This window comes from Myotis myotis, unplaced genomic scaffold, assembly GCF_014108235.1.
Source record: "Myotis myotis isolate mMyoMyo1 unplaced genomic scaffold, mMyoMyo1.p scaffold_m19_p_19, whole genome shotgun sequence".
Taxonomy (NCBI): domain Eukaryota; kingdom Metazoa; phylum Chordata; class Mammalia; order Chiroptera; family Vespertilionidae; genus Myotis; species Myotis myotis.
Window position 1 is genome coordinate 7,680,573 of NW_023416323.1, and position 23,064 is coordinate 7,703,636.

Genomic DNA, 23,064 nt, shown 5'->3' on the forward strand with positions numbered 1-23,064 from the left:
TGAGAATGTTTACAGCAGCAATATTCACAACAGCCCCAAACTGAGAACTCAAATGCCCATCACAGGAAAATCAATTGATCATTATAGAATAGTCACACAATAAAAAATTATTTGGCTAAAAATAAGGATGGGAATGTTATTTCTTGATTGGTGTGATTGTCACAATTCACCAACCTAAACACTTAGGATTTGTGCTCTTTATTCGTATGTCAATTAAAAAATATGTCAAGCATGGCACATTTAGGTAGAAGAAAAACACACACATACTCAAAAGAAAAGTCTGTCTTTCTATGAGTATGTATTCATATACCCAGATAAACACAGCCAACAGAGCAGATGAGACCCAACAACATGTGACATTGGTCACGCCTGCCTAGGGGGGCAATGGGAGGGGGAGGGTTTACCTCCATCTCTAATGCTTTCTTCATAATAAGATAACAGTCTTGTCCTAGCTGGTTGAGTGTTAGCCTGTGGACCAAAGGGTCCTAGGTCTGATTCTGGTCAAGGGCATCTACCTTGGTTGTAGGATCCTCCAGGCCTGGGTCCTGGTCAGGTTCATGCAGGAGGCAACCAATCGATGTGTTTTTCTCCCATGGATGTTTCTCTCTGTCCTTCCCTCTTTCTTCCACTCTCCCTAAAAGTCAATGGAAAAATATCCTTGGGTGAGGATTAACAAAAAAAAATACAAAGCAAACAAACAAAAAAGATAGCAGTCTTTAACGTTGTGTAAGAATTAAATGAGTTAATATTTTTAAAGCCTTAAGAACAGTGTGTGGTATACAGTAGACACTACATAAGGCTTTGTTACAATGAAGGTAATAAAGCCAAGACTAAACTAGGAATAAAAAAAACTTAAGAAGAAATACACGAAATATTATGTCTGTAACTTTCCATTTAAAGCTTTGTACATTCTGTACATGAATATGTCCTTATCCTATCTAATAAAAGAGAAACATGGTAATTAGCCGTACATCTGCTACCCTTCCCATTGGCTAATCAGGGTGATATGCAAATTAACTGCCAGCCAAGATGGCGGCCGGCAGCCAGGCAGCTTGAAGCAAACATGAGGCTTGCTTGCTTCAGTGACGGAGGACTCCAACGTTCCCCATTCCCCGCCTGCCTTGCCGGCCTCTGAGCTTGCAGTTTGAAACATTGTTACAAATATAGAATCTAAACAAACTCCAGAAACCTGCTTTCAGCCAGCCGGGATCTCAGAGCTGGAGTTGAAACAGTGTTTCCATTATAGAACCCAAACAAACCAGATACCTGCTTTCAGCAGCAGAGACTTTAGAGCTGGGGCCAAGCCTCAGAGCTAAAGCTGGCCAGAATAAAAAAAAAAAAAAGAAAAAAAGGAGCAGTTGGGAGCTTCAGTCACCCGCCAGCCTGAAAACAGCCCTCAGCCCCTCACCCAGACTGGCCAGGCACCCCAGTGGGGACCACCACCCTGAAGGGTGTGTGACCAGCTGCAAACAGACATCATCCCCTCATCCAGGCTGGCCAGGCACCCAAGCGGGACCCCCACCCTGATCCAGGACACCCTTCAGGGCCCCCACCCATGCACCAGGCCTCTATCCTATATAGTAAAAGGGTAATATGCCTCCCAGCACCGGGACCAGCGTGACAGGGGGCAGTGCCCAAATCCCCTGATCACCCTGCGGCTCTGTGTGTGACAGGGGGCGGGGCCACAACCTCCCTATCCGCCCTACTCTGTTCGTGACAGGGGAAGGTGCCCCAACCCCCTGATCAGCCTTGCTCTGTGCCTGATAGGGGGGAGCTCCCCAACCCCCTGATCGGCCCTGCTCTGTGTGTGACAGGGTGCAGCACCCCAACTCCCCCCCACCCCCACGGGCCCTGCTCTGTGTGTGACGGGGTAGAGCCATAACCTCCCCATTGGCCCTGCCCTGAGTGTGACAGTGGCGGCGCCACAACCCCCTGATCGGCCCTGCTCCATGGGTGATAGAGGGCGGTGCCCCAAACCCCCACCCCCCCACAGGCCCTGCTCTGTGTGTGACAGGGAACAGGGCCCCAATCCCCCAATTGGCCCTACCCTGAGCGTGACTGAGGGTGGCATCACAACCTCCTGATCAGCCCTGCTCTGTGCATGACAGGGGGGAGCTCCCCAACCCCCTGATCGGCCCTGCTCTGTGTGTCACAGGGTACAGACCCCCAACCCCCCTGATGGGCCCTGCTCTGTGCGTGACAGGGGGCAGCGCCCCAACCCCATGATCTGCCCTGCTCTGTGCATGATAGGGGGTGGCACCGCAACCTCCCCATTGACCCTGCCTTGAGTGTGACAGGGGGCAGCCCCCAACCCCCCGATCGGCCCTACCCTGAGTGTGACTGAGGGTGGCATCGAAACCTCCTGATCCGCCCTGCTCTGTGCATGACAGGGGGCGGTGCCCCAACTCCCCAGTCAGCCCTGCTCTGAGCCCTACCAGGAGCTGCGGGGCAGGCACCTAGGGATTGGGCCTGCCCTCTGCCACCTGGGAGTGGGCCTAAGCCAGCAGGTCATTATCTCCCGAGCGGTCCCAGACTGTGAGAGGACACAAGTGGGGCTGAGGGACACCCCCCCCCCCCCCGGCCAGTGCACAAATTTTTGTGCACCGGGCCTCTAGTCCTATATAATAAAAGGGTAATATGCAAATGATATGCTAAGGTTGCTCAACCGCTCACTATGACAAGCACTGACTACCGTTGGGGGGGGGGGGGGGTCTCTCAGCCTGGCCTGCACCCTCTCGCAATCCAGGACCCCTTGGGGGATGTCAGAGAGCCAGTTTTAGCCCAATCCTGCAGACCACTCCCCTTGGGAGGGCGCCAGATGCAGGGCTCATGGCTGGTGAGCGCTGCTGTGGCAGCGCCAGCCTCTCCTGATAGGGACTGAATGGGCACAGTGGGGCCAGGATGAGCGGGAGCGGCAAGTAGGAGCTGCAGGTGGCGTTGGATTGTGGGTTTCAGCCCGATCCCTGCAGACCACCCAGAGGGACCCCACCCGTGCATGAATTCGTGCACCGGGCCTCTAGTAGAAATATAAATTTTTATTTTGAGTGTATTTTTACATGAATGTGTCATATAAGGCATACTTTAAAAAATGCTTTTATTGAAGTATGAAGATGACAGAACAGAGTATCACGGGTCTAAAGACAGAAAGATGAGGGAGATAGAAAGCCCACTGGGTGATTGGGGGTGGGGGCCAGCAGCACCGGAAACCTCAGCCTGAAGGGATCCCCACGTGGGGGGAGGGGGAACCTTTGGTCTCTCCCCAGCCTCTTCCTTCCCCCTGGCCTGGGCCTGGGTGGGGAGGGGCAGTTCCTCTTTCCTTCCCAAGCACTGAGGAGGCCCCAGCTCCCAAGGGGCTAAGAAGCTGGAGCATTGGTGAAAGGGGAGAAGCTGAGCCAGATCCTTGCAAGACCCCCTCCAACCCCACCCCCAGGAAGCATGAACAGGAAAGACAGCAAGAGGTGAGAGACCCTCGAGGAAACTGGGCCACCCACAGCCCCTGAGCCTCCCATTGTGTGGGAAGGTTGGGAGGCACTAACCAGTTAGCAGGGTGAGGGGTCCTCTGGGAGCAGGAGCAGGAGCAGGGGGCACCAGATGGAAAGATGCTTTAGGGCAGCAGTTCTCAACCTGTGGGTCGCGACCCCTTTGGCAGTTGAACGACCCTTTCACAGGGGTGGCCTAAGACCATCCTGCATATCAGATATTTACCTTATGATTCATAACAGTAGCAACATTACAGTTATGAAGTAGCAACGAAAATAATTTTATGGTTGGGTCACAACATGAGGAACTGTATTTAAAGGGCTAGAAGGTTGAGAACCATTGCTTTAGGGCAGGGGTCCTCAAACTACGGCCCGGGGCCACATGCAAATACAAATATTGTATTTGTTCCCGTTTTGTTTTTTTACTTCAAAATAAGATATGTGCAGTGTGCATAGGAATTTGTTCATAGTTTTTTTTTAAACTATAGTCCGGCCCTCTAACGGTCTGAGGGACAGTGAACTGGCCCCCTGTTTAAAAAGTTTGAGGACCCCTGCTTTAGGGAGTTCAAAGCCACCAAGGCTGGGGCTCTTTGTATGAGCTCTATGCCTTGTCCTCGCTCTCTCTGGAGCTGGACCTGCTCTGTTTCCCCTTCTCCCCACCTCCACCCTCTGTCCTCCCTGGGGTCTTCCTGGTTCCCTATAACAGTCGCTTGCTGACCCCCTGAACTGGAAACTCCAGGCGCCTGCAGGGACCTGCCCCGGGGGAGAGGATGTGACACAGGGCAAAGGGATTCCCTTGCCTCTTAAACCACTCCTGGCTGCTTCAGATACTACAGGGGTCAGACAGTCCACAGGTAAGGGCCTAGCTAGCAGCTGGTTCTGGCAGCAGGTTCTGGCATGGACCTCTATCGCCTGGGCAAGCTGGCCCTCGTGTCCTCACAAGGCCATGGTAATTGGGTTCCTAGCCTGGGCAGCTCCTCCAGCATGTCTCTGATGTGCAGAAGGGTCCCTTCCCCATAATATCCAGCAATTTAGTGGTTGAGACCTAGTTGCCGCATTTTCTGCCTGCATGACATATATATATTTGTTGATTTCAGAGAGGAAGGAAAGGGAGAGAGAGAAACATCAATGATGAGAGAGAATCATTGCTTGGCTGCCTCCAGCACGCCCCCTACTGAGGATCAAGCCTGCAACCCAGGCATGTGCCCTGGCTGGGAATTGAATCATGACCTCCTAGTTTATAGATCAATGATCAACCACTGATCAGCCACACCAGCCAGGCTTACTTAGCACTTTTGAAGAGCGAGGCATTGAATGTTCAGAGCAGATTCCTAGGGAAGGTCCCAGGGTGACTCTCATTTTTTATATGAGGCCCATAGAAATTAAGTGACTAATAGCCACATGGCCAGCATACATTTCTCCAACCTCAATTTGTCTGACTTGTGGAAACCAAGGCTATTCTGCCTGGATTCTCCTCACTGCTTCCTCCACCATTCCAGTCTCTCCATTACCCTCTTTCCCCAACTGGAACACCAGCCTCCAGCCTTGAGGAGGCACAAAGCAGAGTGAGGGTTATTTTTAAACTTCCCTTGAAACTGTATCAGCCCCACGGACCCCACCCACTCTGAAGAGCACCCACACTTTCTCTCTAGGCTCCAAATCTAGGGACTAAAGTGAGTGGCTAAGACTCAAGTCCTGCAGAAGGGCTGGCCTGATGAAGGTGTCAAGGTAGGGGAGAGGGAGATAGAATCTCAGTGTTTACTGCTCTCATGAGGGCTGGGAAAAGAAGGCACAGCATTGGAGAACAAAAGGGAATTCTGTGGAGTCTCCCTGAAGGCAGAATCTCCTGATTTCCCTGGGATGACAGGATTATGGTAGTCTTCCCCCATAATTCCCTTTAAGATCTGGAGTAATTCCAGGGATCTGCCAACAGGAAATATTTCCCATGGTGCCTAGGGACTGTATAGTCAAGGGGAATTTGGAGGCAATGCCTGGAGGAGAAATTTCTTATAACTAGAGGGTCATCTCCCATGATTCTCTGGGGGGCGGTGGGTGTTTCAGGGTAGTTTTGAGGGTCTTATCCTGATTCCCTGGGGATGGTAGTAACCTTTGGAGTTTACTTGTTTAGCCTTTGAAGGCTCCCATGATCTGGAATACACTGGGGATTTTCTCCCATGAGTCCATGGGAGGTCAGGGGTAACCCTGAGGCTTTGCCTTTAGGGCTTTAAGGTCAAGAAGGATTCTGGGGGCCTGCCTGAAGAAAGGGGCTCCCATGATCCCCTGGGGGAAATGCCCACAGGAAGTCCCACCAGGAATGCCCAGGAAAGACAGGAGGGCGGGGCCGGCCCCGACAGGCCCGCCGCCACAAGACGTGCCCCAGCCCCAGGGAAATCAGCAAGGTCATGGCTTCCATGGCTCTGGACATGCTGAAAGAGGGCGGCTGCAGTGAAGATGAGCTGCTGGAGAAATGCATTCAGTCCTTTGGTGAGTGTCTCCCTCCCTGGCCAGCCTCCCAAATACTAAGGTTGGGCCAAGTGCTCTCCTCTCTCTAGGCCTCATTTGGGGGGTGGGGTGAGGTGGGGGGTTATAACATAGGATGTGTGGAATCACTACATTATATGAGAGACACCTGTGTTTCTCTTTCCTGAGATGTGGAGAAGGAGGAAGTCTGATAATATTTCCATCTTCAACATGACTTGCCAGGCACTGTTCTGATTCATGCATAGTACAGACCAGGAAACAGATTCAAGGATGCCAACTTGCTCGCCCAAGTTCATGCAGGGAGTCAGGAGTAGAGGTGGGGTTTGAACCAGGAGGTCCAACTGGCTCTGGAGACTGCAGTTCATTGCCTGGGGGCCATTCTGACACAGAGTCCCCTTCTTCTGTCCACAGACTCGGCTGGCAGCCTGCGCCGTGGGGACCACATTCTCAACATGGTACTGGCCATGCACAGCTGGGTGCTGCCTTCTGACCACCTTGCTGCCCGTCTGCTGACCTTATATCCTCCCAGGGCCATGAGCAGTGGTGGAGGGCAGAGGGCAGAGATGTGAGTCTGAGAGATAGGGACAAAGTGAACAGGCAGGTTTGGGATGCTGGCTATCAGAGCCTTAACCAGAACCCAAGTATCAGGAGGCCACAGGGAACACGCAGGAGCTGAGGCGGCTGCAGATCTGTCACCTGGTCAGGTAGGACTGGGCCAAGACCTCCATACCTATGACCCCAAACCCTCACCCTGCTGACCCCTAAAACACCTCCTAGAGACTCCCCAGCCCAATTCCCCATAGACCCACCCAGCTCTGCTCCTCCAAATCCCACTTTCAGACACCTGGTTTGATTGCTAAGATTCTCCCAGTTATGCTCCTTAGAATTCTCACCTCTTAGAGACCCCTAACCAGATCCTATAGACCCTCTCACAGCTGGTACCCAGACATCTCTAGCTCTGATCCCCAAACCCCTGCCTCCCACATACTCCAGCCTAGCTTCTAAGACCCCCTTCATCCTACTCTCCCAAAATCTCACCCCTGAGACCTCCTCACTAGCCTACCTAGCAATGTCACTTCCAAGAGATCCCCCCAGTTTATATCCTATTGATCCACTAACCTGTGCTAAGAGGCCCCCAATCCTAATCCCAGAGATTGCACTAGCCTGGTGCCTCTCTGAACCCTGACCTTTCAGAGATCCCCCACCAGCACCTAGAGATTCCTCAGAGAACTTCCCTACCCTCACCCACCATCCCACCATCCAGCCTCATCTCACCATCTCTAAACCGTCCTCAGGTACTGGCTGAACCAACACCCTGAGACAGTGCACCAGGAGCCCCAGTTAGAGGAGGTTATAGGTCGTTTCTGGGCCACTGTGGAGCAGGAAGGCAACTCAGCCCAGAGGAGCCTGGGAGATTCCTCCAACCTGTGAGTCAGCCCTTTCCCATTCGGTCCCTACCCCCACTCTGCCATCTCTCTCCATACCCCCCACATTCTCCACCCTAAGCCCCTATAATCCCCTGCCCCTCTTTACCCCCAGTCTGAGCCCTGGTGGCCCTGGCCCCCCACCCTCCATAAGCAGCCCAGGCCTGGGCAAAAAGTGCAAAGTGTCCTTGCTTTTCGACCACCTGGAGGCAGGAGAGCTGGCTCAGCACCTCACTTACCTGGAGTTCCGGTCCTTTCAGGCTATCAAGGTGAGAACCCCCTTCCTCCAGCTAGGGAGGACTTGTAATGGGGCGGGGCCTGGCTGGGGCCAGGTAGGAGGACACCTCCCCACCCTGGCCTGGACTCTGGGCAGGGATCTCTCTCTCAAGCTTGGTGCTAGAAGGGCCAGGAAAATGAGTTAAGCTGGTTGAGCACAGAACCCCTGGGGTTCAAATCCATCAGCCCCTTGTTACCTGTGTAACTTTGAACTAATCCCCTCTCTGGGACTCAGTGTTTTTAAATGGAGGTCATAACACTTCATTGGATGGTTGGGAGAGTTAAATTAATATGTCCATTTGAAAATGCTTGTCCCAATGCCTGGCACATAGTAAGTGCTAAAGATAGGGTCAGTGCCTAGTCCAGAGTAAATGCTGTCATATTTTATCTGCCCAAATGGTAATTACATGTTTCAATCTAGTAAGTGTTCATTATTGCCATCCTAATTTCAAGGGAAGGTGGGGATCTAATTTTTGTGTGCATGTGTTTGTTTTATACTTTTGTTTTGTTAAATTTATTTTTAAATTACAGTTAACATACTTATGTTTCAGGTGTACAACATAGTGATTAGACATTTACATACCTTACAAAGTAATCATCCTGATGGGATCTGGTTTTTTTTGTTTGTTTTTTTTTTTTGTTTTTTTTATTAAAAATTTTTTTTTTATGTTTTATTGATTTTTTACAGAGAGGAAGGGAGAGAGAGAGAGAGTTAGAAACATCGATGAGAAAGAAACATCGATCAGCTGCCTCCTGCACATCTCCCACTGGGGATGTGCCCGCAACCCAGGTACATGCCCTTGACCGGAATCGAACCCGGGACCCTTGAGTCCGCAGGCCGATGCTCTATCCACTGAGCCAAACCGGTTTCGGCATGGGATCTGGTTTTTTAATGCGAACATTTCCTGATCGTGCGAGCGCGCGCGCACACACACACACACACACACACACATGCAGCACACACGCAGCACACACGCAGCCAGGGCATGTGAATATGGAATGCTGACCCCTGAGCAGAACAAATAGAAATCGGTTTCTTGTCCTCTTCGTCATTCTTCCCTTTGCTGACTGTATAGCAGACAGATAAACAGTTAAGAGCAACAGACTTGGTTCCCACCCTGACTCAAGAATGTGTGATCCTGGACAAATTACTTATCCTCTCGGCACCTCTTTGGCCTCATCTCTAAAATGGGAATAATATAGTAGTCACTCCATAGAGTTGATGTGAGGATTAAATCAGGTAACATGACAAAAGGTTCAGAAGAGTGCCTGGCTTTCTGTAAACATTTCTCTGGCCCTGGCTAGTGCGGCTCGGTTGGTTGTGACATCGGTTCTCAGGTAGGGCACACACCTGGGCTGAGATGGATGCTTGGTCAGAGTGAGTATGGGAGGCAACCATTGATGTTTCTCTCTCTGTCTCCCTTCCTCTCTCTAAAATCAGTAAACATATCCTCAAGTGAGAATTTTAAAAAATAATAAATACATAAACATTTCTCCTCAGATGGGAAAGAGCCATGGGACATGACAGCCAGGCTAGGACTTAGGACAGCGGTTCTCAACCTGTGGGTCGCGACCCCTCTGGAGGTCGAACGACCCTTTCACAGGGGTCGCCTAAGACCATCGGAAAACACATATATAATTACATATTGTTTTGTGATTAATCACTATGCTTTAATTATGTTCAATTTGTAACAATAAAAATACATCCTGCATATCAGATATTTACATTACGATTCATAACAGTAGCAAAATTACAGTTATGAAGTAGCAATGAAAATAATTTTATGGTTGGGGGTCACCACAACATGAGGAACTGTATTAAAGGGTCGTGGCATTAGGAAGTTGAGAACCACTGACTTAGGAGGTCATGCTTGCAAGGGGGATGGACGTGTGAGGGGCAGAGCCTGAACGCCACGCCCACCCTGGTGCCCATTCATCCCCAGCCCCAGGACCTGCGAGACTACGTTTTACAGGGCTCGGTGCGAGGCTGCTCGGCCCTGGAGGGATCCGTAGGTCTCAGCAACAGCGTGTCCCGCTGGGTGCAGGTCATGGTGCTGAGCCGGCCCGGGCCCACACAGCGCGCACAGGTGCTGGACAAGTTCATCCATGTGGCACAGGTGAGGCCAGCTCCGCCCTCTGCTCGCTTTGTGGGCGCTCGCACCCCTTCGGTTCCAGTTGTCGTCCCGGGTAATGACAACACCGTGTCCTGGTCGCGCCCCGTGCCTTCGCGCCCCATCCTGGCCACGCCCGCCCCAGGTCTCAGTCCGGTGGTTCTTACCCGGACTGTGACAGCCCTGGTTCCGTGGCCTTGCTATCACCGCATCCACCCCTCCCTGGCCCCACCCCGTGGTCCTAAACTTGGCAGTTGACAACATCCCTCCTGGCCCCGTCTTCCAAGCCCTATACCCGAATATTGTCTCCAAGGCAATAAAAGCGTCTCTTTCATGCCCTCCATCCCTGCGTCATCCTCCATCCAGTCCCTAGAATCATTCCAGCCGCCTCTTCGGGAATAGTAACAACCTTTCCCCTCGAGTCAACTCTCTCCCTGCCCCGCCCCATGCCACGCTCCTCCCCTGCAGACACGTTCCCGCCCTTCTAGAGAAAAGGGAAGCCCTCCTTCCCCTAGCGTGGCCACGCCCCTTGCGTACTTCCTGCAGCCACACCCTTCCTCTGGCTTCTCCCTGCGCCTTTGCTTCCCTTGCTGGGCCGCGCAGACCTGCGGTTCTGGGTTTGCCAGCGGGTTTCCTCCTGGTTCCACTTTCTCCTCGCAGCGACCTGCGCCCTTCAAACTTGGAAAAGGGGAGGGCGAGGCAATTCTCCCTGATGGCCAGCTGACCCCACACCTGTCTCTACCTGACCCCTCTATATCACTCTGACTCCATTCACTTCTGCCCTGTTTAGGAACAGGGGCCGACCTTCTTTCTCCCCACATCTAACTCGCAGAGCAGTGAAGACCTCCAGGTTCCTGACACCCTGATATCTGTCTGAATCACCTACACCTGTCGGACACACACCTGTCTGGTCCAACACCCCATACTTGACTGAGTCCCTCCACTTTTTTTCTGACCTCACATTAGTCCGTTACATACCTGCTTGTGGCCCACGCCTGCCTGACACATCTCACCTGTCTGATGCCCATACTGGTCCACACCCACACATGCCTGGGACGTCAACTTCAACTGGGCACTTGCAATTGGGATGCTGTCATCTGAACCCCGAACTTATCCGTGCTCCGTGTGACCCCCATCACTTCTGCATCGCCCTCCCTAGAGTCTCCACCAGCTGCAGAATTTCAACACACTGATGGCAGTCACTGGGGGCCTGTGTCACAGTGCCATCTCCAGGCTCAAGGACTCCCATGCCCACCTGAGTCCTGACAGCACCAAGGTGAGGCCCCACTACCCTCCCCAAAATTCTAGTGGTCCTGAACTCCCACTTTTCTCCAACCCCCTTTATCCCTGGGGCTCTGGAGACCTTGCTCATCCAAATCCAACAGACCCGCAGGCTCTGTTCTCCTCTGCCATTCTTCCTCCCTCTTCACCCATCCACCTGTCATGCTGACATCTCTTACTGTGTGTCCAGTCCTGAGCAGGACTGGCGAGAGACAGATGAGAAAGGTGCTAGTGGAGAACTTGCAGTCCAGGTGCAGAGTAAAACAATGCCCCCAAGAATGCCAACATTTGGGCCACCCATGGGAGGAGCATGGGATGGGATCCTGGTAATGTCTGGGGAAAGTGAGTCATTCATGAGTCTGGTGTGTGGCTGAGGTCAGGTGGTGGCAGATGATGTTCAGAGGAAGATCCAGGTGAACCTTGCAAGCTCAATTAAGGTGTCTGGGCTTTATCCAGAGGGCACTGGGGAGTTAGGGAACATTTGAGAATGATGCAACATCCATGATCAGACTTAGGTGTTGGAAGAATCACTCTAGCCTGGGGACCCAAGGAAGAGCAAGTTTGAGAAGATGTTGATGCCAATGTGGGACACAGAGGGGTTTGGGGAAGTGTCCAAAAATGGCATTGGGCCCCTGGGGGTCAGGGGCCCACACAGGGGGCTGCTAGGATACACCCCTCCAGGGGGCTAAGGGAGCAGAACCTGGTTTCCCCGATAACATGATGCCCTCTCCCCAACATGGCCTCCCACATAGGCCCTGCTGGAGCTGACTGAGCTGCTCGCTGCCCACAACAACTATGCCTGTTATCGCCGAGCCTGGGCTGGCTGTATGGGCTTCCGGCTGCCTGTGCTGGGTGTGCACCTCAAGGACCTGGTGTCCCTGCATGAGGCACAGCCAGACAGGTTACCTGATGGCCGCCTGCACCTTCCCAAGCTCAACAGCCTCTACTTACGGCTGCAGGAACTGGCAGCCCTTCAGAAGCAGCATCCCCCCTGCAGTGCCAATGAGGACCTGCTGCATCTGCTTACAGTGAGCTGCCCTGCCCCAGCTGAGGGGCTGAGCCTGGGGTCCTGGGTGGGTGAAGGGCTGTGTGCCAGGAGAGAATAGTGTTGGGATGTTTGGGCTTTGAAACCAGAGCTTCTAGGTGTTTTGTTTTGTTTTGTTTTGTTTTTCCTAGCTGTGTGGCCTTGGGCAAGTCACTTAGCCCCTTGGCTTCAGTTTCCTTATCTGCAAAATGGGAATAATAGGACCCACTTCAAAGAGTAGTTGAGAAGAACCAGTCAATAATATAATTCACAGAAAGTGCTTAAGTTAGTACCTGGAACACAGTGAGCTCCACATAAATTATGCATTTTCCTCCCATTACCCCAGCAACTCAAGTATCCATTGATCTGAGCTCCAGAATTACCTTGGGCTTTCACACTTCTGAACTCCAAGGTTCTGAGCTTCTCATGTCATTAGTCCAAAATTCCAAGCTTTAACATACTATGAATCTAAGCAAAAAGCTAGTAATAATGATTGATCACTTACTCTGGGCCAGGCACCATGTAAAACACTCTACAACTCCAAGGTGGGGACCCTTATCACGCTTTCTACAGATTAGGAAACAGGACCACAGAGGGGAGGTCACTTGCCCACTCTCCCATAGCAGTAAAACCTGGATCTGAACCCGGGCAGGCCAGCTTCAGAACCCACGTGTGTAACATATGTGAACTACTACACTATGTCCTAAGGTTGGAAGTGTGGGATTCTGGAGATTCATATATACAGGGGTGGGCAAAAGGAAGTTTACAGTTGCAATACAAATAAATAATAAAGAGCTCCTTGTTCCAAATTCTTCAGACTTTCAAGACTGGTGACAGGGCACTAAACAAAATGGGGGCCCTTCTAAGTGTGTGGCTTGCCCATGAAGCTGGCCCCACCCTAATATGAGTGGTGCCAAAGGTTCTAAGCTTTGCTGACTCTAAAAGGCCATCAGCCCAAATATTTATTGCATACCCACTGTGAGCCAGGCACTACTTTAGGCACTTAAGTTTACAGCAGTGAGCAAGTCAGAAAAAAAAGGGGGGGCTGTTCTTATGGGGCCGACATCCTAGTGGGGGAGACAGCCCATAAAACAAAGCAAATAAGTAAATCATATGGTCTTTTAGATAAGTATGATAGAGTAAATTAAGGCAGAAAATGGCATGGAAAGGAGCAGGGGTTTGCACTTTTAAATAGGATCCAAAAAAGCCTTGGTGAGAAAGTAGCATACCTGTACTAGGGGACAGATGCTGTGAAGAACAAATAGGTCTCAGTGGGAAAGACCTTCCAGGTCCCCAGAGAAGAGGGAGTTTTGGGGAAGAGGAGGAGAAGGGAGGCCCAGGCAAGGCAATGGCTGTAGGTAGGAGGATGGAGACAAAGGGTCTATAACACCCTGCCCACCCCCAGCTTTCCCTGGATCTCTTCTACACGGAGGACGAGATCTATGAGCTTTCTTACACCCGGGAGCCTCGCTGTCCCAAGAGTCTGGTGAGACCCGAACCCTGATCTCTGACCTCCAGCCCAAGCCTATGCACTGACTAACTATGCCCCTCTGTCCCTGCCCCAGCCACCCTCCCCCTTCAAAGCACCCCTGGTGGTGGAGTGGGCCCCTGGTGTGATGCCCAAGCCCGACAGGGCCACCCTGGGTCTGCATGTGGAGCAGCTGGTAGAGGTAAGGAGGGGACTGTGACCCGGATACTGGGGGCCAAGAAGGAAGCTACTTGGATAGTCCTGACCCTAAGACTGAAGGGATCATGACTTGGCCTTACTCTCCCCTTCCCATGTTCCTCTGAAGTCCGTGTTCAAGAATTATGACCCTGAAGGCCGAGGAACCATCTCTCTTGAGGACTTTGAGCGACTCTCAGGCAACTTCCCCTTTGCCTGCCATGGGCTTCACCCACCCCCCCGCCAAGAGTAAGTGCTCTGATTCCTAAGGCCCCCACAGATGAGGATACCCGGGTTTCCAGGATCCCGGGGTCTGGGAGAAAGGGGCAAGTCATACTGAAGTGAGGTCTCTGCCCCCAGGAGTGGCTCCTTCAGCCGAGAGGAGCTGACGGGATACCTTCTCCGGGCCAGTGCCATCTGCTCCAAGCTAGGCCTGGCCTTCTTGCACACCTTCCATGAGGTCACCTTCCGCAAGCCCACCTTCTGTGACAGCTGCAGTGGTTTCGTGAGCACTTAGCCCACTATCATCCTTGGGGCCCATCTTCTGAGTGTCCTAGCTCCACAGTCTGGGCTCAGAAGCCAGACCTTCCTTGGAGTACTCAGTCCCCAAGCCCTGAACAATCTGCGAATTCCAGAAAATTGTTCAACCTCAAATAATCCCCACATTTCATATACACCCTAAAGATTGCATGTTCTCTATATCCGGATGTTTCCAAAGTCTAGCTACTGCCCAAATCCCAGCTGACCTCCATCCTGGATAACTGCCAAGGCATGGATAACACCTAAAATCCTATTTAACCTACATGCCTGGATAGATTATTTCTAAACAATCAATCTCCAAGTTTCTAGACTCTAGATTATTCAAATCCTGGGTAATTTCCAAAAGTACACTCAAACTCTGGATAATGGACAAATCGCTCAATCTCACAGGCTAATTTACAAACCTTGGCCTTCCAAAATTTGCTTTTCATTCACTAAATATTTATTAAGTACCTCCTGTGTGTCAGTACAGTTCTAGGCTCAAGGTGTATGTGTAGGGGGGTGGGGGAGGAGGCAAGCAGGAAACACATCAAACACAATCCCTGCCCACAGAATTCCAAATTTGACCCAGTTTTAATAGCCTAGAACAGTGATGGCGAACCTATGACACACGTGTCAGAGGTGACACTTGAACTCATTTTTTTGGTTGATTTTTCGTTGTTAAATGGCATTTAAATATATAAAATAAATATCAAAAATATAAATCTTTGTTTTACTATGGTTGCAAATATCAAAAAATTTCTATATGTGACACGGCACCAGAGTTAAGTTAGGGTTTTTTGTTTTTTTTAAGTATATATTTTATTGATTTTTTTACAGAGAGGAAGGGAGAGGGATAGAGAGTTAGAAACATCGATGAGAGAGAAACACCAATCAGCCGCCTCCTGCACACTCCCCACTGGGGATGTGCCTGCAACCAAGGTACGTGCCCTTTACCAGAATCGAACCCGGGACCCTTGAGTCTGCAGGCTGATGCTCCATCCACTGAGCCAAACTGGGTAGGGCAAGTTAGGGTTTTTCAAAATGCTGACACGCCGAGTTCAAAAGGTTCGCCATCACTGGCCTAGAATCTAGGCCCTAGATGATTCCCCAAACTTGAGTAAATCTCCAAATTCCTTTAATCCTCATCCCACATAAACCTCTACCTAGCCTTGAGAATTTCCAAAACCTGGATGGTTTCCACACTTCCAAAGAGCCACGCCCCATCCACAGCCCTGCCTCTCCTAGCCTTGATAACCTATTCTGCTTTCTCTTCCCAGCTCTGGGGTGTTACCAAGCAAGGCTACCGCTGTCGGGGTAAGTGGGACATCAGTGAGGGGGGAGGGAGTTCAGGACTTGCAGCCCAGAAGAATGGGGGCATGGACTGGGCCTTTGGCCACTAACTACTGCCTTCCCCCAGACTGTGGACTGTGTTGCCATAAACACTGCAGAGACCGAGTAAAGGAGGAGTGTAGGAAGCCAGGGCCCAAGGGCGACATGAGCCCCTCAGGAGCCCCTGTCCCACCCACACCAACACCCCATGCCAGCTGTGGTAAGATCCGGGGTGTACAGTCCTGGGAAGGGGGCTTGGTACATAGGGATTAATCCCAGGGTCATGAAGCTCTTCCCAACATACCCACATTCCTCCCACCCACACCCTCAAAACAGGCTCTGCGGACAGTCTTTCCTACACATACGCCCTGGAACCTGAGACAGAGTGCCACCTTCACCATGCTTGGACCCAGACAGAGCCCCCACACCCTTCCTGGGAACCAGACACGGTGAGGAGAAACTGCCCCTAACCCCCAAGTGGATACAGGGAAGACCAACCCACTTGCCTGGGGAAACCAAACAGATTTGGGGAAGCACGGGAAAGTAAAACTGTGCAAAAATCCTCAATTACTTGGGTAGGAGATTCTGGTAAATTTTTAATGTTGTTAGAAAAACAGAAATTTCAGTATGTTGATGGGGAAAAGGGGTAGCCACTAGCAGAACAGGAAAAGGATTTTAGGGAGAAAAAAATAAAGAAAATAATAAGATGGCAATAATAAGGCCAAATATATCAGGAGCTACAATAAATGTCATGGAGTAAATTCTACTATTCAAAGGCAGAGACTCTGAGATTGGGTTAAAAAATGTCTACAGGGGACATTCATTCATCCACTTAACAAAAGTCTGGAGAGATGCTCACTTTGGCAGCACATATACTAAAACCGGAACGATACAGAGAAGATTAGCATGGCCCTGCGCAAGGATGACACGCAAATTCGTGAAGCGTTCCATATTTTTAAAAAAAGAGAGAGAGAAAAGCCTGGTGAGGTACTGCTGGCAGTGAAACATCTCCTGGACATCATACACCACCACCCCCATGTCACCCAATGTCTTCTTCCTTCCAGGTTCCCCTCCCAACGATGGCCTCGCCACCCATCCACTCCTCCAAGCCAAATGCCTAGACATCGGGAAGTTTTCTTCTTCTTTTGCATCCGAGTAGCTATTAATTGTACTCCCTTTTCCTGCACTTAGTTAACTGTGCCGCTCCAGGTTGGATACATTTAATCTCACTATTATTTTACCAACTCCTTAAGTCTTCACTTCAGATGAAGGAACTGAGGCTCAGTGAGGGTAAGCTGCTCACCCAAGGTGGCGGAGTTCCTAAGTGTTGGAGGCAGGACTCAAACCCAAGTCTTCTGTCTGCCTCGAAATCAGAAGCTTCTGATCAACGTGCTACACTGACAGTCAGCGTGGGTCAGGAGGGGGACGGGAGAGAAGGGCAGAGTCCCAAACGCTGGGGTTCTAGAGACAGGAGAGAAGCTAGAGAAGGGATAGAAAGGGGAGCCAGTGAACGCTCGAGTCTGATCATGTGGCTCCATTTCACTCAGGTTGAAAGCCACAGTCCTCCCTGTAGCCCACTCCACACAGTCTGCCCCTATTGCTTCCTACCACTTACCCGCTCCCATCCTGCTTCAGCTACACTGGCCTCAATGGTCCCTGAGTATAACAAAAATGCTCCTACCTCAGGGCCTTTGCACTGGCTGTTCCCTCTGTTTAGAACACTTCCCCAGAGGCCCACATGACTCCCTCTTTGGGACTTAGCTCAAGTGTCACCTCAGTGAGGCCACCCCGCATCGTTCTCAAAGTTTCAATCTCCCCATGGTCCCGGATCCCACCTTCCTGCTTTATTTTTCTCCAAAATCCTTTCCTCATCTGGCAACTATACATTTTACCTTTTTCTCTTGTTGAATATCTGCCCATCCTTACTAGAAATGTCAGCTCCAGCAAGACAGGGGCTGCACTTTTCACTGCTTTATCCCAAGAGCCTAGAACAGAGCTGCGAACAGAGCTGCCACATATTGGGTACCTGATAAATGTTTGTTCAATGCCTGCATGCTCTTTCCCCATGCCCACAGGAAGGGAAAAATGTGTTGCTGAAGAACAAAGGACTTTGAGGGTCAAAGCATCAGGAGCCTATTTAGATCCAAGGATTGAGACCCCCTCCCTCCTCCTCAAACCTGTGTACCCTCTCCCCCTCCCCCACCTCCAGCGATAGGTCCACAGCTGTCATAAATTAAATTTATTTTCCAGAGAACATGGTCCTTGATGTTAAATGGTGGATGGGGGAGAGGGGGGGAAATTAGGGCCTCAGGAATAGGAGATGTGGCGCCTGGGTGCCAGGTGCCAAGAAACACCCTCAAATTGACTTCCCAGAGGTTACCAATGGCATCAGCATCTCATAGAGGACCCAGTCCCCCTTTATTTCTTCTTCCTCTTCTTCTTATCGCCCCAGCAGTGGCGGCCTGCCTTCCATCCGCCTCCATTCTCTCTTCTGCTCTGCCAGCTGGGCATAGGAGCCTCCAGCTCATTTGGACGTCCCCCTCGGTCTGGCACATTGCCCATAAGCACCTGAGAGTTGATTAGACTTTAGTTTCAGAGAAGAAAAATATCTTGAACAAGGGGGCCAGAGAGCCAAGGGAACAGCATGAATTTAAAAAAGGAAGGGCAGATGTTGACTATTTAGGTATAATGGGTGGGAGTGTCTAGGGGGCTGGATTGGTGGGAGATACAGACCTGGAGCTTCCAAACTGGGTTCCAGGGGCCTCAGGAAGAGGGAAATAAAGCAGAGTGATGGCAGAGGTCCAAGTCCACACCAGTAGTCATAAGGACACCTCAATTTATGTTTATCTTATATTTGGTCTTTGCCTAACATTTCCAGAAAAGCAGCATGTGCTTTTCTAAATATCCATCACTTGTGCATCACCTATAATATTATTTACTTACTATATTTCCTTAAAGCAAATAACTTTCTTAAATTTTACCTCTTTGCTGTGCTAGACTTTATTCCCTAGTATTTTTTCACATAAGTATAAGACTATTTAAACAGAGGTATGAGGCCAAATACATAATCATTTAAACAGAGGGTATTTTTGCTTTTAAAATGGCTGAAAATTAATATAATAGAGTGAGGTGTTGGGGGAGGAGTTTAAGCCAAAGCTAGAGAGGTGGGCAGGGGGCTCAGATGGACTGTTTGAAAGGTACTGGGGAGCCATAGGAGGGTTTTTAACGAGGTGGGGACATGGCCAGATTTCTGAGTTAGAAATATCCTTCCAACTGCTATGTGGAGAGGGTGGATTAGAGGTGATGAATCCAGAGGCTAGGAAACCAGGCAGAGGAGAGGACGAAGCTGGGCCAAGGTAGAGGTTGATAGGCTAGTTTGAAGGCCAAAGATGCTAGTGCCCTTCCCCAACCCCAGATGCCCACCTTGTTGATGGCACAGATGGTCCCTCGGCGGGCAGCCTTGCTTGTGGCTGGAACAAGACGAGACAGATCCGCTCGGGCAGCCAGGATGTGTGCAATGGAGACATCCGATTCTGGAGTCATAGTCTCTCGAATTGGGATCAGCACTGCCTTCATGGCCTCCCCTTGGGCCTGGGGGTTGTGAGGGAACATGGAGAAGGTACCTAAGAGCCAATCAAGGTGGGAATCTCTCATTTTGGAAACATTTCTTTCTCACTCAGGGTCTCACTTCCCACCTCTCTAAATAAGGGGTATAGCTCTGAAGACACTCCCAACTCAGAGCTGGGAATTCTAGAATGCCCTGGAGGCCCTGAGATTCTAGGACCCCAACCTCACAAGATTCTACATTGTCCTGGACCTCAGAACATGCAAGAGGGTAACATTCCCAGCCCTTGTTCCTCTTCCCTGTAGGGGTAGCTCCCACCATTGGGCCTCCTTGATCTTTCCAGGGTCCTATGCCCATACCTCTGCCCGATCACTCCAGTGGAATGCAGATATCGTGAGGTCCAGGCGCTTCAGGAGGAGGCTACGGCGGCAGCAGTACTGATCGCCCAGGCTTTGGCACAGGGACTCCAATGCTTCCTGGGGAGAAAGGTCTTGGTCATACCAGGAGGTCCCCCTCACCCCATCTCTGAATGAGGACACTATTTGCATACAGCCATAGTCTTACCCATCTGGGTGCGTCTAATGGGTGGCTTAGAAGGGGCTGCAGGGATCCTGAGGGCAGGGAAGGCAGAAGCTCTGAGACCTGATGGGAGAAGGAGTCAAGAGGCTGACTGACTGTAAGAAACTGTGGGAATTCTCTGTGGACCCTAGTTTCCTAAAGCCCAGAGGACCCAGACCACGGTGGCTCGGGTAAGGAGAGGACTCTTGCTTTCTACCTTGGCATGCAACTCCCACAGCAGCCTGCTGGCGAGGGTCCCCAGCGAAGGTCTGAGCAGCCCCAGGGCTTGGAGGATAAGGATCAGTTCCTGAACCATGCCAGCTCCCTCCTCTGCCCCTTCCCCATGGGATGGGGACACCGCTGGGGTGGGATCCAGCTGGTGGTGCAGGCGGAGGAGGCGGGCAGCCTGGAGTTCTGTGCAGAGAAAGCCTAAAAGTAGGGAAGGGGAGTGGCGCAATCTAGGTGTGCTGCCAGCCACCCACCTGGGCCAAAAGCTTTTCCTGTGAGGAGGGGGGGATATGGGGGAGAGGGACGAAGCTCCTGCAGCTTCAAATCCTCCCTCTTTCTAGGCCCTGGCTCTAGCTCCAGAATAATCTCCACCCACTTTGAGACCCAGTCCCCTGCGGACTTTGAACCTCGCCCGCCTGAGAACCAACGGCCAGGCTACAGTAACACAACTCACTTGAGCTCCAAGACCTTTCCATCAAAATTCGAATCCCGCCCAACTCAAAGTCCTACCAGCGGTTCTCAACCTGTGGGTCGCGACCCCGTTGGCGGTGGAACGACCCTTTCAAAGGGGTCGCCTAAGACCATCCTGCATATTGGATATTTACATGACGAGTCATAACAGTAGCAACATTACAGTGATGAAGTAGCAACGAAAATAATTTTATGGTTGGGTCACAACACGAGCAACTGTATTTAAAGGGCCAGAAGGTTGAGAACCACTGCACCCACCCGCAAGGTCCTGACTCCACCCCCACCGGAGCCCTCCGCAGCCCCGTACACTCTGACCGCGCCCCCGCGGGAAAACCTGGGCTCTAGCTCCGCGCCGGCCCGCCCCTCGAGGGGCTGAAGCCTCGCCCACTGCCGCGTCCCCGCCCGCCCGGCTCACGCAGAAGGCGCCGGCCAGCGCCCGGCTCCCGCAGCGCGGACGCGCAGTCTCCGCCGCAGAGCGCGCGGTCAGGGCAGTGCAGCTCCTCCAGCAGGCGGGGCAGCTGTCGCAGGAATTCCTCCTCCGCGCCGGGGCCTGCGAGAGGCGGGAGGCCTCAGGGCGCGGCGGTGGCACCGGGCCCCAGCCCTCCGGGCCGGCCGCTCCGCACGTACCGTCGCCGGCACTCAGTGCCTCCGCGCCCTCCTCTCGCTCCCGCTCCAAGGCGCCCAGAGTCGCCAGCTCAGCCGCCAGCCGCGCGCACAGCGCCCTGAAGTCTGGGCACGAGGGGCTCAGCGCCGCCGCCCCCAGGAAGTTCTCATACCTGTGGCGGCGCCAGGGCGAGAGGGAGCCGAGGAGGCCTTCAGGATTTCTGAAGGCAAACCTGCCCCTTCCAGCGCCGCCCTCAGCCACACCCGCGCCCCTTACCCCAGGGCCTGCAGGTCCTGGGCTACAGCGGCGCCCTCCCGGGCCTCGGCCTCCGCCCCCTCCATGGAACCGTGGCCTCGTCGCGGGCGGGCGCCCCCTGCCGGGAGAACCCGCCCAGCAGTGGCGTGCGCACTGGCCGCGGCGTAACCGACCAACAGCCGCTCTCGCCGAGGGCCTTTTGCGTCCTGGTTGCAGCGGAGACAGAGCCCGCCCCCAGGCCCGCCCTCGCCGTTTTTAGGCGCGCCGCGCTTTGGGTAGCTAATGAGGGCCCGGGACACGCTCCTGGCTCGGGAAGTCGGAGCGTGAATCCAGGATCCTGGCTGTCGCGACCAGCCAGCGGGTGTCGCCACTGCTGTAACGTAGAAGCACCTTCGGCTTATTCCTCGGCCTCCCTCAGCTCTAGACCAAGTGTTCTTCCAACTCCGCTCCAAATCCAGAAACTCACTTACTCCTTCCCTGCTTAAGATTGGAGTTAAGTCAGGAACTCAGAAAGCCCGTCTTAACCCCATCCCCAACAGAGGCCCTCCTCATGGGTCCCAGTGTGCCTGTCTCGCTTCATCCCTCCGCCTCCCAAGCCTTGGAGAGAGGGAGCAGGTGCAGCCTACGCCCGTGATTGGGATGATGGGAGTCAGGCCAACAAGGGTTAGGATTTGACTCCACTGCTCACATGTTTCCCTGCCAGATTCCTTTCTCACCTATAAGGGGATATTACCTTTTACAGTTGTGAGGGTTAGAGTCCTGTATGTAAATGCTTAGTAGAATAACATATATTGAGCATTTTCTGTGTGTCATTGGGCCAAGTACCTGAGGTTCAGAGAGGGTTTCAATTGAATGTGTGGTGGTGTCAGAACTCAAATTCAGATCATTCTAAAGTCCATGCTTTTAACTCTTTAACCCACTACTACTATTATTACTGCTACTGTTTTTGTTACTGTTGTTAAAATTGTTCCAGATTTAATCTTTTACCAACTCTTTTTTCTGATCTCCAGCAGTTCCTAGTTTAATTCTGCTGGAAGCAGGGGTGGGCTAGGTGTTGAGCCTCAGGCAAGAACAAAGGCCAGAATTTCCTCCTCAAGGGCAGAGCCTATCCTTAATCTTGTTCCACCTTAGTCCTGTCTACCTCAAGAATGGGTATTCAGGAGGCCTTCTGTTAACCCTAATAAAACATTAAAAATTGCCCAAGCCAAAATCCTGGAGTCATAACTTTGACTTCTCTCTTTATAGCAAACCCCATATCCAAATTTGTGGACTCTACCTTCAAAACACTTCTCTCCACCTCCACTGCTGTCACCCTGGTCCTATGCACCGTCGTCTCCCCAGGACCATCACATCAGCCTCCTCCTTAGGTCCCTCCCCAGTGCCCAGTGTCTGTTCCCCAGAGGCAGTCAGAGGGAACCTGTGAACAACTAAGTCAGGTCACAGCCCTCCCATGTTTGGAGCCTTCCTATAGCTCCCTCTCACCCAGGGTGACCACCAAAGTCCTTGCAATGGCTTGCAAGTCCCCACAGATCTGCCCTCATCTCCTAAGTAACCTCTTCCTTGCTTCCTCCCCTCCAGATACTCCAGCTCCCTTAATGTCCCTGACTTACCAGACATGCTCCTCCCTCAGGGCTTTCCATTGATCCTTCTTTAACTTGCAGAGCTCTTCTTCCAGAGGACATCCACATAACTCCTCGGGGCTCTATTCAAATGCTCAACAGTGAGGCCTAACCTAATTACAATGGCTAAAACTGACTTCATCCCTCATCTCCACTTTTTCTCTACAGTACATA

General features: G+C 51.9%; 2 protein-coding genes and 1 non-coding gene across 5 annotated transcripts; 2 read left to right on the forward strand and 1 right to left on the reverse strand.

Annotated features, from left to right (window-relative positions):
- Window positions 1-3,317: 3,317 nt before the first annotated feature.
- RASGRP4 (RAS guanyl releasing protein 4) lies at window positions 3,318-17,696 on the forward strand. 2 transcript variants are annotated; one of them, XM_036345329.1, is made up of 17 exons: window positions 3,318-3,458; window positions 5,779-5,963; window positions 6,372-6,477; window positions 6,602-6,664; window positions 7,256-7,387; window positions 7,500-7,653; window positions 9,604-9,777; window positions 10,931-11,047; window positions 11,805-12,080; window positions 13,482-13,562; window positions 13,642-13,746; window positions 13,870-13,988; window positions 14,100-14,244; window positions 15,539-15,575; window positions 15,679-15,810; window positions 15,927-16,039; window positions 16,655-17,696. In XM_036345329.1, exons 1-17 carry the CDS (start codon window positions 3,436-3,438, stop codon window positions 16,709-16,711), a joined length of 2,019 nt encoding a protein of 672 aa, XP_036201222.1. In that variant the 5' UTR covers window positions 3,318-3,435; the 3' UTR covers window positions 16,712-17,696. The 2 variants fall into 2 exon arrangements, with proteins under 2 accessions (XP_036201222.1, XP_036201223.1); XM_036345330.1 differs by lacking the exon at window positions 5,779-5,963 and having other exon boundaries at window positions 3,325-3,458.
- LOC118674899 lies at window positions 16,442-16,547 on the forward strand. The gene has a single exon (XR_004973745.1). It is a non-coding gene; the product is annotated as a U6 spliceosomal RNA (small nuclear RNA).
- Window positions 17,697-17,814: 118 nt separating the features above from the next.
- On the reverse strand, window positions 17,815-21,490 carry FAM98C (family with sequence similarity 98 member C). 2 transcript variants are annotated; one of them, XM_036345339.1, is made up of 8 exons: window positions 21,293-21,489; window positions 21,040-21,188; window positions 20,828-20,962; window positions 19,931-20,142; window positions 19,720-19,797; window positions 19,515-19,631; window positions 19,014-19,181; window positions 17,815-18,158 (listed from the first exon to the last, which is right to left on the reverse strand). In XM_036345339.1, the coding sequence occupies exons 1-8, from the start codon at window positions 21,355-21,357 to the stop codon at window positions 18,009-18,011; spliced, it is 1,074 nt and encodes a 357-aa protein (XP_036201232.1). In that variant the 5' UTR covers window positions 21,358-21,489; the 3' UTR covers window positions 17,815-18,008. The 2 variants fall into 2 exon arrangements, with proteins under 2 accessions (XP_036201232.1, XP_036201233.1); XM_036345340.1 differs by lacking the exon at window positions 20,828-20,962 and having other exon boundaries at window positions 21,293-21,490.
- Between the last annotated feature and the right edge of the window lie 1,574 nt (window positions 21,491-23,064).